This window comes from Balaenoptera acutorostrata, chromosome 3 (assembly GCF_949987535.1).
Source record: "Balaenoptera acutorostrata chromosome 3, mBalAcu1.1, whole genome shotgun sequence".
Lineage (NCBI taxonomy): Eukaryota > Metazoa > Chordata > Mammalia > Artiodactyla > Balaenopteridae > Balaenoptera > Balaenoptera acutorostrata.
The window spans coordinates 168,581,048-168,599,754 of NC_080066.1; the positions used below are offsets into that span (position 1 = coordinate 168,581,048).

General features: G+C 39.4%; 1 protein-coding gene across 1 annotated transcript in view; it reads right to left on the reverse strand.

Annotated features, from left to right (window-relative positions):
* The window catches only part of DGLUCY (D-glutamate cyclase), an 88,088-nt gene that overhangs the window by 9,785 nt on the left and 59,596 nt on the right, over positions 1–18,707 (reverse strand). Inside the window, 1 exon segment of the mRNA XM_007180868.2 lies at positions 11,495–11,614. Coding sequence (XP_007180930.2) covers positions 11,495–11,614 — 120 coding nt within the window.

The following is an 18,707-nucleotide window of genomic DNA, read 5'->3' on the forward strand; positions in this document are numbered from 1 at the left end:
GGCAAAAGAGACATAACCACCTTACATAAAGCCCATTCAAACATTGCAATTTTCTTACAAGCTCTCACCTCAATTTCATCAACTCTTATACCTTTGACCATAGCCTCCATTAGGACCCTATCAATAAGTCTCAGTCTTACAATACTGCGTAGGAGAAGTGTTCCTGGCCAGACATAACATCCATTCCCATAAAGCATTCCAGCAACGTTGTTTAACCTCTTCATATAACACCCACTCAAACATTCCGACTGTTATAATCTTATCAACTCTTGTACTTTTTACTTTTCTCAATCTTGTTGTAGCCCAAGTCAGGGTTCCACTAATGGGTTTTGGTACCACAGCTTGGGAGGTTCTGGCTTCAAGGAGTTTCAGAAACTTCTCTCCATCCCTCTGCCATCTCCCCACTCTTGTGTAAAAGGCTTTGGGTCTGCAGTGAGGGGTTGAGCCAAGGGACCCAGGCCCTTTTGTCAATCTTTAACTCAATTAATCGACCTAATTCTTGCCCCAAGTGATTGTTGGTTAGGTTTCTCATTGTAATTTTTGCCTTCCAGTTTAAAAAATTTCTCCAAACTGGAGTAAGTAGAATGGACTTGTTTGGGGCCCTTTAATGTTTTGGGGATCAAAGGGCGTCCCTTTGGCCCACCTAATCTTAGATAGTGCTGTATTAAAAACCTTTATTTTAATCCCATCAATGTCCATTTTACTTATCCCATTTCTTAATAGCCATCTGAAGATTTCCATCCTGCTGGGACAAGTCCCATGAGCCTTCTCTTTCTGATTCCTCTTTATTCTGCAACTTTCAGTATTTGCTTTATTTACCTTCTTAATAACCCTTTAACAAGTTCTACCTTTTTGGGAAGAGTACCTTGACTTTCCCCTTGGTTTCTTCCCATTCTCTTGTTAATTAACCGAATGCTTTCATTAGCATCTGTAAGACCCATGAGGGGAAGCTGAGACACCAAATTTGATAAGGTTTCCCAAATCTTTTTTGTTTTGTTTTGTTTTTTAATTAAGGAAGTTCTTAGGGTTAGCCATTATATTTTTTTGTTTCCACCTTTTAATTTGGTCTTTCCACAGGTGCCAATAAAACAGCTGTTTACAATGAGAGGTCTCTAAAAAATTTACCAATTTAGAAGTTTTTGCAATTCAAAGGATCCATCACCTGCTATTGACGAATAGTATCTTAATAGCAACACAAACCAATAAGTCTTTTTATGCCTTAACCGTGGATGAAAGAGGCATCCCACAAGAATGTAAAGGACACAGCCCTAACAAGATCCAGAAATTTCACTCCCTAAAATAGTCTAAGAAAGTGGAGACTTTTGTTGCATCACTAATAAAGCAACAAAGGCTGAACAACAAAGGCCCCTTATGGACTGGACCCTTTATGACAAACTCCCCTGAGAGCTGGCATGGCCACACAAAGAGACGCCAGTCAGAAGCCTGGGTTGTTACCTGGGCTTCTGACCAGTTGGCTACAGCTGCTCGGAATCCCAGTCAGTCTGACTGCAAAATGCATACCAGTATGTGTACCCTTCTGATGGCAGAGACCAGAGAGAGTTTTCTCACTGGTCAGCAAACCAAGCTCTTCAGGATGTATAATAAGATGGAAGGAAAAAACTCATCCAGTTTTTTTTTTTTTCTTATATGTACATTAACAGCTTTAAGCTAAGTCTTGGGTTTCTTGGAGCCAAACTAATACTTAAGAGGGATGTACTGTGGGGCTGAGGATTGTGAGGTATTTTACAGTGTACCTCGTGATACCGAAATTTTCTTGAGGTTGGTGGGTGACCTAGTATTGATCTAACCCATTCCATGACCGACTTACCCTTTCATGAGTGCCTACTTGAGGTGGTGAGCGCCCTGAGGGCCCTTAAATCCTCAACCCTTGCCCACCAGTGGTGCAGCTGTGACTTCCAAGACATTCCTTAGCAGTAGCTCTTATCTCATGCATATTAACTCACCGTGCGCGTAGTTTGCCTAAATAGACAGTGGTCTGGTGAGACTAGCAAACTCACCAGTCTTGGGGCCAGCCTAGACAACAAGCTTAAAGGACCTACGCCTGCGTCCTACCCTATGGAATTTCCTTCTTATGACAAACAACACAATAGAGAGATAAAGAAAAACAATAACCATCTTTGGGAGGAAAAGGATCAACAAATCAAGAGTACTCTGCCAGTTTTCAAAACAAGAGTCTCTGGGTCCAAGGAACTAGCTCCATAAATATTTCTCCTGTTAATCTAACTTTAGAAAAGCAATAAAGGCCCCCACTACACCTAGCCCATATTCTCTGCAGATACCTCTGGTTATAGCTCTATTCTGGGAACAGGCCCTTTAACTAAATTCTTTATGCAGTTAAGGGGGAGCTAAAAAGAAAAACTTCCCAAGTCTTCTGTTTTTTAAAAATCATCATCCTCTGTGCACTTGAAACTAACACAACATTGTAAATCAACTATACTCCAATAAAAAGTTTTTAAAGATCATCCTAAATTAATCCTCATGCCAAGGAGACAGATTTTGGGGTCACAAATTTTGCTCCTCAACAGGTTCATCACCCTGCCTCTAAGCAGCAAAACTCAAAGAATGGTCCCAAGACCAGTGGCACCTGTAGTACCTGGGAACTTGTTAGAAACACAAATTCTTGGGTCCCAGCCTAGACCTACTTAATCGAAACTCAACAAGGGAATAGGGGAGCAAACTGAGTTTTAATAAGCTCTCCAGGTGATTCTGATTCAAGTTAAAGTTTGAGAACCATTGCTCTAAACCATCTGGGTTATGCACTGTTAGTGACCAGAAGAGAAGAACATTCAAGCTATAACCCTAGGAAGCCATTCCAGAACTCTCCCTTACGGCTAACCTGAATCCCTCACGCTGCATGGAAGCCCACCATCAGAGGGGTTAGGTAACAGCTCCATCATGCTGTGTTGCATCACTTCTTCTTGTGCTTAAAGATCACTCCTAGGTCAGTCAGAAGCCAAAAGTGGGTTTGTACTGAGTATAAGAATTAGAAGCCAACATGCAAAACGAAAAAATGCTGATTGTGCTGTGATGAGATGATAGTATTTCTGTCCTCCGTCACCCTTCACTACCGCTTTTTGAGAATGTCTATAGTATTGTTACGTCATCTTTTCAATTAAAAAAGTGAAAGGTATGCTGTATTCAAGCATGGCTAGATCATGGGATACATAGTGGAGATCAGGGAGATGAGGCTGAGAGGATCCCCAAGACCAGGAAAAGGGACTAGACTTGAGCCCATATTCAGGAGCCTGTTCTGGAAGGCCCCCTGTGATGTCCCGCTGCAAACTTTGTTCTCTATAGGCACCAAATAGCACAGAAGAATACACCTTTAGGGCCAAGGCACCATTTGCTTGTGGACCCTGTTGTGGGTTTTTTCTCTTCTCACTTCCATCATACTTGTCTGACTATGGCTGGGCCTGACACGTTGCTGACCAGCCCTGGTGTCAAGAACCAAGGATGGAGTCAGCAGGGCTTCTGTGCCTCCTAATTCACTCTCCTTGGGAGATCCAGTACCTGCCTACTGCCCGCTCTTGACTGCCCTTCCTGGAAGAAGAACAGCCAATCTGCCGTGACTACCCAGCCCAGGGCCAGCCTGGATGACTTTGAAAAGGCTTCGTCTAATCCTCAGAGAGACTCAGTTTCTGTGTGAGGCCAGCGAAGCTTGGAAATAAGAGCTGCCATCTCCTTACTGATTCCAGAGCCCTTGATCTTTCTTGTCTTTGCTGAGCTGAAGGAGCAGACAAACTTCTCTGCTTTCAGGCCCCAGCAGCTCCCAACCCTAATTGCATGGGCCCCTTTCCATCTCTCTCAGACCTAAACCACAGATTTTCATCTGAAACTCTCATTCCAGATAACAGCCTCTCTCTCCCCACTGCCAACTGGGATCACCTTTTCTCTTTGGGGAACTTCACCTGCTGCTAAAATCACATCAGTGATGCAGTTGGCCAAGCCCTTGAGATTTGATCAGTTATACAGAGAACCTACATTCTGGGTGGCAGATAAACTTGAGGAAATCTGAGGACTTCCAAAGAGATTCCCCAGAGGCTCCCTTCCACTGAGATCCAAGACCCCAGGATAAAGGGGACTAGTAAATAATAGACCTGCCTACAGCAAGCAAGCTCGGCACGCCTGAGGGGTAGGGTTTTTCTGGGTGTCCCAGCCGAAAAGCTAACCCAGGGTGGAGACCTGAGACATAAGATGTTGAACATCTTTTCATATCCGTACTTGCCATCTGTACGTCTTCTTTGGTGAGGTGTCTGTTCAGGTCTTTTGCCCATTTTTAAACTGGGCTGTTTATTTTATTATTAGTGAGTTTTAAGAGTTCTTTGTATATTTTGGGTAACAGTCTTTTATCAGAAACGTCTTTTGTAAATGTTTTCTTCAAGTCTATGCCTCGTGTTCTCATTCTCTTGACATTGTCTTCTTCAGAGCAGAAGTTTTACATTTCCTTCTTGCAGTTTTATTGAGATATAATTGATATACAGCATTGTATAAGTTTAAGGTGTAAAGCACAGCGATTTGACTCACAAATATCATGAAATGATTACCACAAGTTTCGTGAGCATCCATCAACTCAAATCATCTCATATAGATACAAAATTAAAGAAACAGAAAACAAGTTTTCCTCATGATGAGAACTCTTAGGATTTACTGTCTTAACAACCTTCACTTATAACATAGAGCAATGTTCATTATACTTATCATGTTGTACATTACATCCCTAGTGCTTATTTATCTTATAACTGGGACTTTGTGCCTTTTGACCACTTTTATCCAATTCCCCCTCCCCCAACTCTTTTTCTCTGGTAACTACAAATCTGATCTTTTCTTCTGTCAGTTTGTTTGTTTTTGAAGTGTAATTGACCTACAACACTATGTTAGTTCCTGGTATACAACATAGTGATTCTGTACTTCTATACGTTTCAAAATGATCACCACTGTAGGTCTGGCTAATATCTGTCACCATACAAAGATATTACGTAATTATTGACTATATTCCTCAAACTGTACATTTCCTACCCATGACTCATGTATTTTGTAACTGGGAGTTTGTACTTCTTAATCTCCCTCAGCTATTTCTTTCCTCCCCAACCCCCTGGCAATCACCTATTTGTTCTCTGTATCTATGACTCTGTTTCTGTTCAGTTATGTGTGTTCATTTGTTTTGTTTTTTAGATTCCCCAAATAAGTGAAATCATACAGTATTTGTCCTTCTCTGTTTGACTTATTTCACTTAGCATAATCCCCTCTAAGTCCATCTGTGTTGTTGCAAATGGAAAGATTCCATTCTTTTTTATGGCTGAGTAATATTCCATTATATATATACCACATCTTCTTTATCCATTCATCTATTGATGGGCATTTAGGTTGCTTCCATATCTTGACTATTGAAAATAATGCTGCAATGAACATGATGGGGTGCACATATCTTTTCTAATTAGTGTTTTAATTTTCTTTGGATAAATACCCAGGAGTGGAATTGCTGGATTGTATGGTAGGTCTATTTTTAATTTTTTTCCATACTGTTTTCATAGTGGCTGCACCAATTTACATTCCCACCAACAGTGTACGGGGTTCCCTTTTCTCCACATCCTCACCAACACTTGTTGTTTGTTGTCTTTTGATAATAGCCACTCTGACAGGTGTGAGGTGATATCTCATTGTGGTTTTGATTTTCATTTCCCTGATGATTAGTGATGTTGAGCATCTTTTCATGTGCCTGTTAGCCATCTGTATATCTTCTTTTAAAAAAAAAAAGGTCTGTTCTGGTCCTCTGCCCATTTTTTAACCATGCTGTTTGTTTGTTTTTTTGATGTTGAGTCTTGTGAGTTCTTTGTATATTTTGGATATTAACCCCTTATCAAATATATCATTTACAAATATCTTCTCCCATTCAGTAGGTGGCCTTTTGTTGACAGTTTTCTTTGCTGTGTAAAAAAATTTTCGTTTGATATAGTCCTATTTGTTTATTTTTGCTTTTGTTTCCCTTGCCTGAGGAGAGAGATGCAAAAAATATATTGCTAAAACTAATGTCAAAGAATGTACTGGCTATGTTTTCTCCTAGAAATTTTTTGGTTTCAAGTCTTCCATTTAAGTCTTTAATCCATTTTGAGTTTATTTTTGTATATGGTATGAGAAAGTAGTCCAATTTGATTGTTTTGCATGTAGCTGTCCAGCTTTCCCAACACCATTTATTGAAGAAGCTGTCTTTTTCCTATTGTATATTCTTGCCTCCTCTGTCATAGGTTAATGGACCATATAAGTGCGAGTTCATTTCTGAGCTCTCTATTCTGTTCCATTGATCTATGTGTCTGATTTTGTGCCAGTAACATACTGTTTTGATTACTGTAGCTTTGTAGTATAGTTTGGGGGCTCTCCAAGATCAGCAGGTGGGTCTGATCCAGGCTCCTTTCAAATTGCTGCTTCCGCCCTGGGTCTCAGAGTGTGTGGTATTTTGTGTGTCTCTGTTTCCTACAGCCCTCTGGCTCTCCCGAAAGAAAGCCCCATTGTCCTTCAAAGCCAAGCATTCATAGGGTCTTCCCAGTGCAGGATCCCCACGCTGGGGATCCCGAGGTGGGGCTCAGACCCCTTGATCCTTGGGGAGAAGCTCTGTAATTGTAATGATCCTCCCATTTGTGGGTTGCCTACTTGGGTATAGGTCTTGACTATACCACATCTTCACCTCCCTTCCCATCTCACTGTGGTTCTTTCTTTATATCCGTAGTTGTAGAAGATCTTTTCTGCTAGTCTTCAGGTCGTTCTCACTGATAGTTGCTCTGTAAATAGTTGTAATTTTGGTGTATCTGTGGGAGGAGGTGAGCTCAGGGTCTTCCTACTCTGCCATCTTGGCCACTCTCCAGAAGTTTTTAATTTTAATAAAGTCCAGCTTATCAATTTTTTCTTTCACGGATCATGTGTTGGTGTTTTATCTAAAAAGGCATCACCATACCTAAGGTCTAGGTTTTCTCCTATGTTATCTTCTAGGAGTTTTACAGTTTTGAATTTTACATTTAGGTCTGTGATCCATTTTGAATGAACTTTTGTGAAGTATGTCCAGTTGTTCCAGCACTATATTTTGAAAAGACTACCTTTGCTCCTTTGTTAAAGATAATTTGACTTTATCTGTATGGGTCTATTTCTGGGCTCTCTATTCTGTTAAGTTGATTTATTTGTCTATTCTTTTGCCAATACCACACTGTCATGATTGTTGTAGCTTTATAGTAAGCCTTGAAGCCAGGTAGTGTTAGTACTCCAACTTTTTCTTCTTCAAAATTGTGTTGGCTATTCTGGATCTTTTGTCTCTCCATATACACTTTAGAATCATTTTGTTGATATCCACAAAATAACTTCCTGGGGTTTTGATTTGGATTACATTGTGTCTATAGATCAAGTTGGGAAGAACAGACATCTTAACAATGTTGAGTCTTCCAATCCATGAACATGGACTATCTTTCTATTTACTTCTTTGATATCTTTCATTAGAGTTCTGCAGGTTTCTTCATCTAAATTTTGTACATATTTTGTTAGATTTATACCTAAGTATGTCATTTTTAATCAAATTTATGGGCACAGAGTTGTTCATGGCATTCTTTTATTACTCTTAATTTCCATGGCATCTGTAGTGATGTGTCCTCATTTATTTTTAGTAATTTGTGTCTTCTCTCTTTTTTTCTTAGTTAGCCTGGCTGGAGGCTTATCAATTTTGTTGATCTTTTCAAAGAACCAGCTTTTGGTTTTGTTAATTTTCTCTATTGATCTCCTGTTTTCAATTTCATTGATTTCTGCTTTAATTGATATTATTTATTTCCTTCTTTGGATTTAATTTTCTCTTCATTTCCTAGTTTCCTAAGGTGAACACTTAGATTACTGATTTTAATATACACATTTGATATAATAAATTTCCTTTCTTTCACTGCATCCCACAAATTTTGATAAATTGTATTTTCATCAAGTTCAAAATATTTTAAAATTTCTCTTCAGATTTCTTCTTTGACTCATGTGTTATTTAGAAGTGCTGTTTAATCTCCAAGTATTTTGGGATTTTTCCAGCTATCTTTCTGTTACTGATTTCTAGTTTGATTCCATTGTGATCTGATAGCAGACATGTTATGATTTCTAGTCTTTAAAATTTGTTAAGGTGGTATTTATGGTCCAGAATGTAGTCATCTTGGTGAATGTTCCATGTGAGCTTGAGAAGAATGCATAGGCTATTGTTGTTGGATGAAGTAGGCCATAAGATGTCCATTATATACAGTTAATTGATGGTATTGCTGAGTTCAACTATGCCCTTACTGATTTTCTGCCTGCTGGATTTGTCCATTTCTGATAGAGCTGTGTTAAAGTCTCCAATCATAATAGTGGATTCATCTATTCTTCCTTGCAGTTCTATCAGTTTTTGCCTGATACTTTAGGAGTATGCACATTAAGAATTTTTATGTCCTCTTGGAGTATTTACCCCTTTATCATTATGTAACGCCCCCTTTAACCCTGGTAACTTTCCTGAACTGTTCTGAAGTCTGCTCTGTCTGAAATTTATATAGCTACTCCTACTTTCTTTTGACTAGTGTTAACATGGTATATCTTTCTCCAAACCTTTACTGTTAATCTATACATTTCTTTATATTTAAAGTGGGTTTCTTGAGACAACCATATTTGTGTCTTGTTTTTTGATCCACTCTGACAATCTCTCTCTTTTAATTGGAATATTTAGACCATTGATGTTTAAGGTGATTATTGATATGATTGGATTACTATCTCCCATACTTGTTGCTATTTTCTATTTGTTGCCCTTGTTCTTTTTCCTATTTTGTCTTTCACATTTTTTCTGATTTTCATGGTTTTAATTGAACACTTTATATGATGCTATTTTCTCTCCTTTCCTAGCATATCAATAATACTTCTTTAAAAAAAATTTTTTTTTTAATGGTTGCCCTAGAGTTTGCAATATATGTTTACAATGAATCCAGGTCCACTTTCAAATAAGCACTTCACAGGTAGCTCAAGCATGTTATAATAACAAAATATTCCTAATTCTTCCCTCTCATCACTTGTATCATTGCTGTCATTCATTTCATATATATATATATATATATATATATATATATATATATGCCCATATATACACATAAGCACATATTATTGAACACATTGTTGCCATTATTATTTTGAACAAACTGTTATCCATTAGATCAATTAAGAATAAGAGAAATAAAAATTTTAATTTTGCCTTCATTTATTCAATCTCCAATGCTCTTCCTTTCTTGTGTAGATCGAGTTTCTGACCAATATAATTTTCCTTCTCTCTGTAGAATTTCTCTTTTTTTGTTGTTTTAAATATTTATTAAATAAATAAATATTTGTTTATTTATTTGGTTGCGCCAGGTCTTAGTTGCAGCAGGCGGGCTCCTTAGTTGTGGCATTCAAACCCTTAGTTGCAGCATGCATGTGGGATCTAGTTCCCTGACCAGGGATCAAACCCAGGCCCCCTGCATTGGGAGCACGGAGTCTTATCCACTGCACCACCAAGGAAGTCCCTAGAATTTCTTTTTAAAGATTTTTTTTGATGTGGACCATTTTTAAAGTCTTTATTGAGTTTTTTACAATATTGCTTCTGTTTTATGTTTTGGTTTTTTGGCCTCGAGGCATGTGGGATCTTAGCTCCCTGATCAGGGACCTAGAATTTCTTTTAACATTTCCTATAAGACAGGTTTACTAGCAACAAATTCCCCTAATTTTTGTTTGTCTGAGAAATTCTTTATTTCTCCTTCACTTATAAAGGAAAAGTTTCCAGGATACATAATTCTAGGTTGGTGATTTTTCTCTATCAACACTTTAAATATTTCACTCCACTTTCTTCTTGCTTGTGTGGTTTCTGAGGAGAAGTTGGATATAATTCTTATCTTTGCTCCTCTATTGGTAAAGAGTTTTTTTCCTCCATCTTCTTTCCAGATACTTTCTTTATTGTTGATTTTCTGAAATTTGAACATATGTCTAGGTGTAGTTTTTTTTGGCATTTATCCTGCTTGGTATTCTCTGAGTTTCCTGGATGTATTGTTTGGTGTCTGACATCAATTTGGGAGAAAATTCTCAGTCATTATTGCTTCAAATATTGCTTCAAATATTTCTTTTCTCTTTCTCGTCCTTCTGGGATTCCCATTACAAATAGGTTACAGCTCTGTAGTTATCCCACAATTCTTGGGATATTCTTTTCTGTTCCTTTCAGTCTTTTTTCTCTTATCTTTTTAGTCTAGGGAGTTCCCATTGTCATATCATCAAGGTCAGAGATGATTTTCTCAGCTGTGTCTAGTATACTAATGGGCCCGTCAAAGGCATTCTTCATTCTGTTACAAGTGTATTTTATCTCTAGCATTTCTTTTTGATTCTTTATTAGAATTCCCATTTCTCTGCTTACATTATCCATCTGTTATTGCATGTTATCTACTTTTGGGTATTTTCCCTCCCCTAGGTAAGTCAGGCTCTGTTAAAACCCTAGCAGGCTAGGTTCTGGTAAAATAGTTTCTTCTGAGGGCAGGCCTTGTTCAGAAGAACAGGTGCTCTGGTGTATTTCAAAAATGGCTCACTTTCCCCTCCCTTACCTAAAGCATGAGGGGATTTTTCTCTAATATTCAGTGTGGACCTGGTAGATTCTGTGAAGGTAAAGCTCACAGAAGGGTGGGAGCCCCCTATGACTAGGTCCCCCTGGAGCTTCTAACTCTCAGACTTGTCCACATGAAGCTTCCAGCAACTTGTCAATTACAGTTCAGGTTTTCTTACCCAGGCACTTGTACCCTCAGAGGTTTCTGCTTATCTCCGCGGCTGTTTTTGACTTTGACGATGAAAAGGGAGAGGGCCTTTCTCAGGCATCGGTCAAAATTCCTGAAACTTGTGACGAAGTCAAGGGAGGAAGGGTGGGGCCTGGAAGGACCCAGTCACAGGAAAGGTTGTTCCTGATGGGAAGGGCAGCTGCAGGGAGGGGCGGGGCAGCCTGGGGCAGAGGTAAGTGAAAGGAGAGCGTGAAGCCTCCTGCATCCTCCAAACGTTTGCCAGATTGCTCTCTTCCTTTCCGCCCCACAGGAGGTACAGATAAAAGCAGAGATGACCCCTCTTCAGAGCACTGATCTAAAGTGGCCTGCCTGTCACTCTGTCTCATCTACCTGTAGCTCTTCTCACTGTTTAGCACCACCTGGTGCATTTCTTTGTGAGGGCTCCTTGTCCATCTCCCAACACTAGAGCAGGCACTCTGTGCAGCAGGACCCTTGCTGCTCCAGCCTCAGTACACAGAGCAATGTCTGGCCCACAGCAAATGTTTGTTGAATGACTGAATGAGAGGCCAGAGGCTAAGAACCAGGTCCCCTTCTTACCCTGGTGCCCTCTAGACTCCACTCATGGAGGAGATGAGTTTCTGGCTGGACAGGCTCCAAGCCAGGTCCCTCCCCCGGGCAGCCTTGCCTGATTGGCTGGCCATCTGAGCACTCACCAGCGATGACCGCAAAGTCAGTCTCCACGTCACAGGCAATGATGTCCCCATTTCGTATGTGTCTCTTCACGGCTTCCTTGACTTTGCCCATCCCAAGCTCGTTGCCTCCGTCACCGACCCCTGGAGGGAAGGGAACTGGGTCAGGGCACAGGATCAGGCAAAATGGGGGGCGGTTATGGGGCAGAGCAGCCCCTTCACATGTACCTCAGGGTGGGGAAAGGGGTTGGCTCTGGATACATTTTCACACTACCAGGAGATGCTGGACTTCTTCAGGTATTCTAGAAACTTCTCCAGTTAAAAATGAGTCAAGGTTTGGAACTCAGCAGAGCGTGGCCGTGTCCACTGTTGGGTCATGTTCTCCAGTCACAGATGGGGCACCAGGTCCATGAGAGATGGTGACACCCAGGACTTCCTCTCCTTGCCAGTAGCTCCTGCTCAGGGAGGGGCCCCAAGGCCCTGAGTCTTATTACTGTGACCATACAGCATTCCACTGGCAGAAGGGAACCGGTATAGGTTGTTAAAGTCAATTCTGTAATTTAAAGGCTTCTGTTTCTAGTATGTGAAATGTATGTGTGTCATTTTAGTTAATTTTAATCTACACCAGATAGGCGCCTGGTTAATATGTGAAGCAGCATAATTAGGAATTCACACCCCAGGGGTGGCCTGTTAGCATTTGAAAGAGACCACAGAATAAAGGCCAATTTGCTAGGCATCAGAAGGTTTGTTAATTATTCTAGCACAATAAATGCTAGAATAAATATGTTAGAATAAGTAAATGTCAGAAATTATTTAATTCATTGGTGAAATAAATGGTGTTCAAGATAGGTGAATTGGAGATTAACCAAGATGGCGGAGTAGAAGGACGTGCTCTCACTCCCTCTTGCGAGAGCACCAGAATCACAACTGGCTGCTGGACAATCATTGACAGGAAGACCCTGGACTTCACCAAGGAGGATACCCCACGTCCAAGGACAGAGGAGAAGCCACAGTGAGACGGTAGGAGGGGCGCAATCAGAGTAAAATCAAATCCCATAACTGCTGGGTGGGTGACTCACAGACTGGCGAACACTTATACCACAGAAGTCCACCCACTGGAGTGAAGGTTCTGAGCCCCACGTCAGGCTTCCCAACCTGGGGGTCCGGCAACGGGAGGAGGAATTCCTAGAGAATCAGACTTTGAAGTCTAGTGGGAATTGATTGCAGGACTGTGACAGGACTGGGGGAAACAGAGACCCCACTCTTGGAGGGCACACACAAAGTAATGTGTGCATCGGGACCCAGGGGAAGGAGCAGTGACCCTGGGGGAGACTGAACCAGACGTACCTGCTGGTGTTGGGGGGTCTCCTGCAGAGGCAAGTGGTGGCTTTGTTTCACCGTGGGGATAAGGACACTGGCAGCAGAGGTCCTGGGAAGTTCTCCTTGGCGTGAGCCCTCCCAGAGTCTGCCATTAATCCCACCAAAGAGCACGGGTAGGCTCCAGTGTTGGGTTGCCTCAGGCAAAACAACCAACAGGGAGGGAACCCAGCCCCACCCATCAACAGTCAAGTGGATTAAGGTTTTACTGAGCTCTGACCGCCACAGCAACAGTCAGCTCTACCCACCACCAGAGCCTCCCATCAACCCTCTTAGCCTCAACCACCAGAGGGCAGACAACAGAAGCAAGAAAAACTACAATCCTGCAGCCTGTGGACCAAAAACCACAGTTACAGAAAGACAGAGAAGATGAAAAGGCAGAGGGCTATGTACCAGATGAAGGAACAAGAAAAAACCCCAGAAAAACAACTAAATGAAGTGGAGATAGGCAACCTTCCAGAAAAAGAATTCAGAATAATGATAGTGAAGATGATCCAGGACCTCGGAATAAGAATGGAGGCAAAGATTGAGAAGATGCAAGAAATGATTAACAAAGACCTAGAAGAATTAAAGAACAAACAAACAGAGATGACCAATACAATAACTGAAATGAAAACTACACTAGAAGGAATCAATAGCAGAATAACTGAGGCAGAAGAACGGATAAGTGACCTGGAAGACAGAATGGTGGAATTCACTGCTGCGGAACAGACTAAAGAAAAAAGAATGAAAAGAAATGAAGACAGCCTAAGAGACCTCTGGGACAACATTAAATGCAACAACATTCGCATTATAGGGGTCCCAGAAGGAGAAGAGAGAGAGAAAGGACCAGAGAAAATATTTGAAGAGATTATAGTCGAAAACTTCCCTAACATGGGAAAGGAAATAGCCACCCAAGTCCAGGAAGCGCAGAGAGTCCCATACAGAATAAACCCAAGGAGAAACACGCCGAGACACATAGTAATCAAAGTGGCAAAAATTAAAGACAAAGAAAAATTACTGAAAGCAGCAAGGGAAAAACGACAAATAACATACAAGGGAACCCCCATAAGGTTAACAGCTGATTTCTCAGCAGAAACTCTGCAAGCCAGAAGGGAGTGGCATGATATACTTAAAGTGATGAAAGGGAAGAACCTACAACCAAGATTACTCTACCCAGCAAGGATCTCATTTAGATTTGATGGAGAAATCAAAAGCTTTACAGACAAGCAAAAGCTAAGAGAATTCAGCACCACCAAACCAGCTCTACAACAAATGCTAAAGGAACTTCTCTAAGTGGGAAACACAAGAGAAGAAAAGGACCTACAAAAACAAACCCAAAACAATTAAGAAAATGGTCATAGGAACATACATATCGATAATTACCTTAAACGTGAATGGATTAAATGCCCCAACCAAAAGACATAGACTGGCTGAATGGATACAAAAACAAGACCCATATATATGCTGTCTACAAGAGACCCACTTCAGACCTAGGGACACATACAGACTGAAAGTGAGGGGATGGAAAAAGATATTCCATGCAAATGGAAATCAAAAGAAAGCTGGAGTAGGTATACTCATATCAGATAAAATAGACTTTAAAATAAAGAATGTTACAAGAGACAAGGAAGGACACTACGTAATGATCCAGGGATCAATCCAAGAAGAAGATATAACAATTATAAATATATATGCACCCAACATAGGAGCACCTCAATACATAAGGCAACTGCTAACAGCTATAAAAGAGGAAATCGACAGTAACACAATAATAGTGGGGGACTTTAACACCTCACTTACGCCAATGGACAGATCATCCAAAATGAAAATAAATAAGGAAACAGAAGCTTTAAATGACACAATAGACCAGATAGATTTAATTGATATATATAGGACATTCCATCCAAAAACGGCAGATTACACGTTCTTCTCAAGTGCACACGGAACATTCTCCAGGATAGATCACATCTTGGGTCACAAATCAAGCCTCAGTAAATTTAAGAAAATTGAAATCATATCAAGCATCTTTTCTGACCACAACGCTATGAGATTAGAAATGAATTACAGGGAAAAAAACGTAAAAAAGACAAACACATGGAGGCTAAACAATACGTTACTAAATAACCAAGAGATCACTGAAGAAATCAAACAGGAAATAAAAAAATACCTAGAGACAAATGACAATGAAAACACGACGACCCAAAACCTATGGGATGCAGCAAAAGCGGTTCTAAGAGGGAAGTTTATAGCTATACAAGCCTACCTAAAGAAACAAGAAAAATCTCAAGTAAACAATCTAACCTTACACCTAAAGAAACTAGAGAAAGAAGAACAAACAAAACCCAAAGTTAGCAGAAGGAAAGAAATCATAAAGATCAGAGCAGAAATAAATGAAATAGAAACAAAGAAAACAATAGCAAAGATCAATAAAACTAAAAGTTGGTTCTTTGAGAAGATAAACAAAATTGATAAGCCATTAGCCAGACTCATCAAGAAAAAGAGGGAGAGGACTCAAATCAATAAAATCAGAAATGAAAAAGGAGAAGTTACAACAGACACCGCAGAAATACAAAACATCCTAAGAGACTACTACAAGCAACTTTATGCCAATAAAATGGACAACCTGGAAGAAATGGACAAATTCTTAGAAAGGTATAACCTTCCAAGACTGAATCAGGAAGAAACAGAAAATATCGACAGACCAATCACAAGTAATGAAATTGAAACTGTGATTAAAAATCTTCCAACAAACAAAAGTCCAGGACCAGATGGCTTCACAGGTGAATTCTATCAAACATTTAGAGAAGAGCTAACACCCATCCTTCTCAAACTCTTCCAAAAAATTGCAGAGGAAGGAACTCTCCCAAACTCATTCTATGAGGCCACCATCACCCTGATACCAAAACCAGACAAAGACACTACAAAAAAAGAAAATTACAGACCAATATCACTGATGAATATAGATGCAAAAATCCTCAACAAAATACTAGCAAACAGAATCCAACAACACATTAAAAGGATCATACACCACGATCAAGTGGGATTTATCCCAGGGATGCAAGGATTCTTCAATATACGCAAATCAATCAATGTGATACACCATATTAACAAATTGAAGAAGAAAAACCATATGATCATCTCAATAGATGCAGAAAAAGCTTTTGACAAAATTCAACACCCATTTCTGATAAAAACTCTCCAGAAAGTGGGCATAGAGGGAACCTACCTCAACATAATAAAGGCCATATATGACAAACCCACAGCAAACATCATTCTCAATGGTGAAAAACTGAAAGCATTTCCTCTAAGATCAGGAACGAGACAAGGATGTCCACTCTCACCACTATTATTCAACATAGTTCTGGAAGTCCTAGCCACGGTAATCAGAGAAGAAAAAGAAATAAAAGGAATACAAATTGGAAAAGAAGAAGTAAAACTGTCACTGTTTGCGGATGACATGATACTATACATAGAGAATCCTAAAACTGCCACCAGAAAACTGCTAGAGCTAATTAATGAATATGGTAAAGTTGCAGGTTACAAAATTAATGCACAGAAATCTCTTGCATTCCTATACACTAATGATGAAAAATCTGAAAGAGAAATTATGGAAACACTCCCATTTACCATTGCAACAAAAAGAATAAAATATCTAGGAATAAACCTACCTAGGGAGACAAAAGACCTGTATGCAGAAAACTATAAGACACTGATGAAAGAAATTAAAGATGATACCAACAGATGGAGAGATATACCATGTTCTTGGATTGGAAGAATCAACATTGTGAAAATGAGTATACTACCCAAAGCAATCTACAGATTCAATGCAATCCCTATCAAATTACCAATGGCATTTTTTACGGAGCTAGAACAAATCATCTTAAAATTTGTATGGAGACACAAAAGACCCCGAATAGCCAAAGCAGTCTTGAGGCAAAAAAATGGAGCTGGAGGAATCAGACTCCCTGACTTCAGACTATACTACAAAGCTACAGTAATCAAGACAATATGGTACTGGCACAAAAACAGAAACATAGATCAATGGAACAAGATAGAAAGCCCAGAGATTAACCCACGCACCTATGGTCAACTAATCTATGACAAAGGAGGCAAAGATATACAATGGAGAAAAGACAGTCTCTTCAATAAGTGGTGCTGGGAAAACTGGACAGCCACATGTAAAAGAATGAAATTAGAATACTCCCTAACACCATACACAAAAATAAACTCAAAATGGATTAGAGACCTAAATGTAAGACTGGACACTATAAAACTCTTAGAGGAAAACATAGGAAGAACACTCTTTGACATAAATCACAGCAAGATCTTTTTCGATCCACCTCCTAGAGTAATGGAAATAAAAACAGAAATAAACAAGTGGGACCTAATGAAACTTCAAAGCTTTTGCACAGCAAAGGAAACCATAAACAAGACGAAAAGACAACCCTCAGAATGGGAGAAAATATTTGCAAATGAATCAACGGACAAAGGATTAATCTCCAAAATATATAAACAGCTCATTCAGCTCAATATCAAAGAAACAAACACCCCAATCCAAAAATGGGCAGAAGACCTAAATAGACATTTCTCCAAAGAAGACATACAGATGGCCACGAAGCACATGAAAAGATGCTCAACATCACTAATTATTAGAGAAATGCAAATCAAAACTACAATGAGGTATCACCTCACTCCTGTTAGAATGGGCATCATCAGAAAATCTACAAACAACAAATGCTGGAGAGGGTGTGGAGAAAAGGGAACCCTCTTGCACTATTGGTGGGAATGTAAATTGATACAGCCACTATGGAGAACAATATGGAGGTTCCTTAAAAAACTAAAAATAGAATTACCATATGACCCAGCAATCCCACTACTGGGCATATACCCAGAGAAAACCGTAATTCAAAAAGACACGTGCACCCGAATGTTCATTGCAGCACTATTTACAATAGCCAGGTCATGGAAGCAACCTAAATGCCCATCAACAGACGAATGGCTAAAGAAGATGTGGTACATATATACAATGGAATATTACTCAGCCATAAAAAGGAACGAAATTGAGCCATTTGTTGAGAAGTGGATGGATCTAGAGACTGTCATACAGAGTGAAGTAAGTCAGAAAGAGAAAAACAAATATCGTATATTAATGCATGTATGTGGAACCTAGAAAAATGGTACAGATGAGCCAGATTGCAGGGCAGAAGTTGAGACACAGATGTAGAGAATGGACATATGGACACCAAGGGGGGAAAACTGCGATGAGGTGGGGATGGTGGTGTGCTGAATTGGGCGATTGGGATTGACATGTATACACTGATGTGTATAAAACTGATGCCTAATAAGAACCTGCAGTATAAAAAAACAAACAAAACAACTAATACTAAACTATCATTGGGTTATTTGTATGGAAATATGTTAATATAAATGTTTCAGACATTACATGAAATTTCTAAAAATCTTATATTTGTATTTGTATGGAAATATGTATGGAAATATGTTAATATAAATGTTTCAGACATTACATGAAATTTCTAAAAATCTTATATTTGTATTTGTATGGAAATATGTATGGAAATATGTTAATATAAATGTTTCAGACATTACAGGAAACGTCTAAAAATCTTATATGTTCTGGTATAATGTTATAAGTAATAATCCTAGTTATTACTTTAAAATGTATATCTCAGAAATAACTACTTTTCTTGTCAACTGCATTATTATGAACTTTCATCAAATCTTTAACCATGGTCATTTTTAAGTCTTTTGTCATTTACAGACAGTTCTGGGTGTACTCTGATGATTTTGCAAATATGTTCCTATAAAAGGGTTTCATCTTCAAGAAATTCATGGAAAAGACTCTGACAAGTACAGGTTT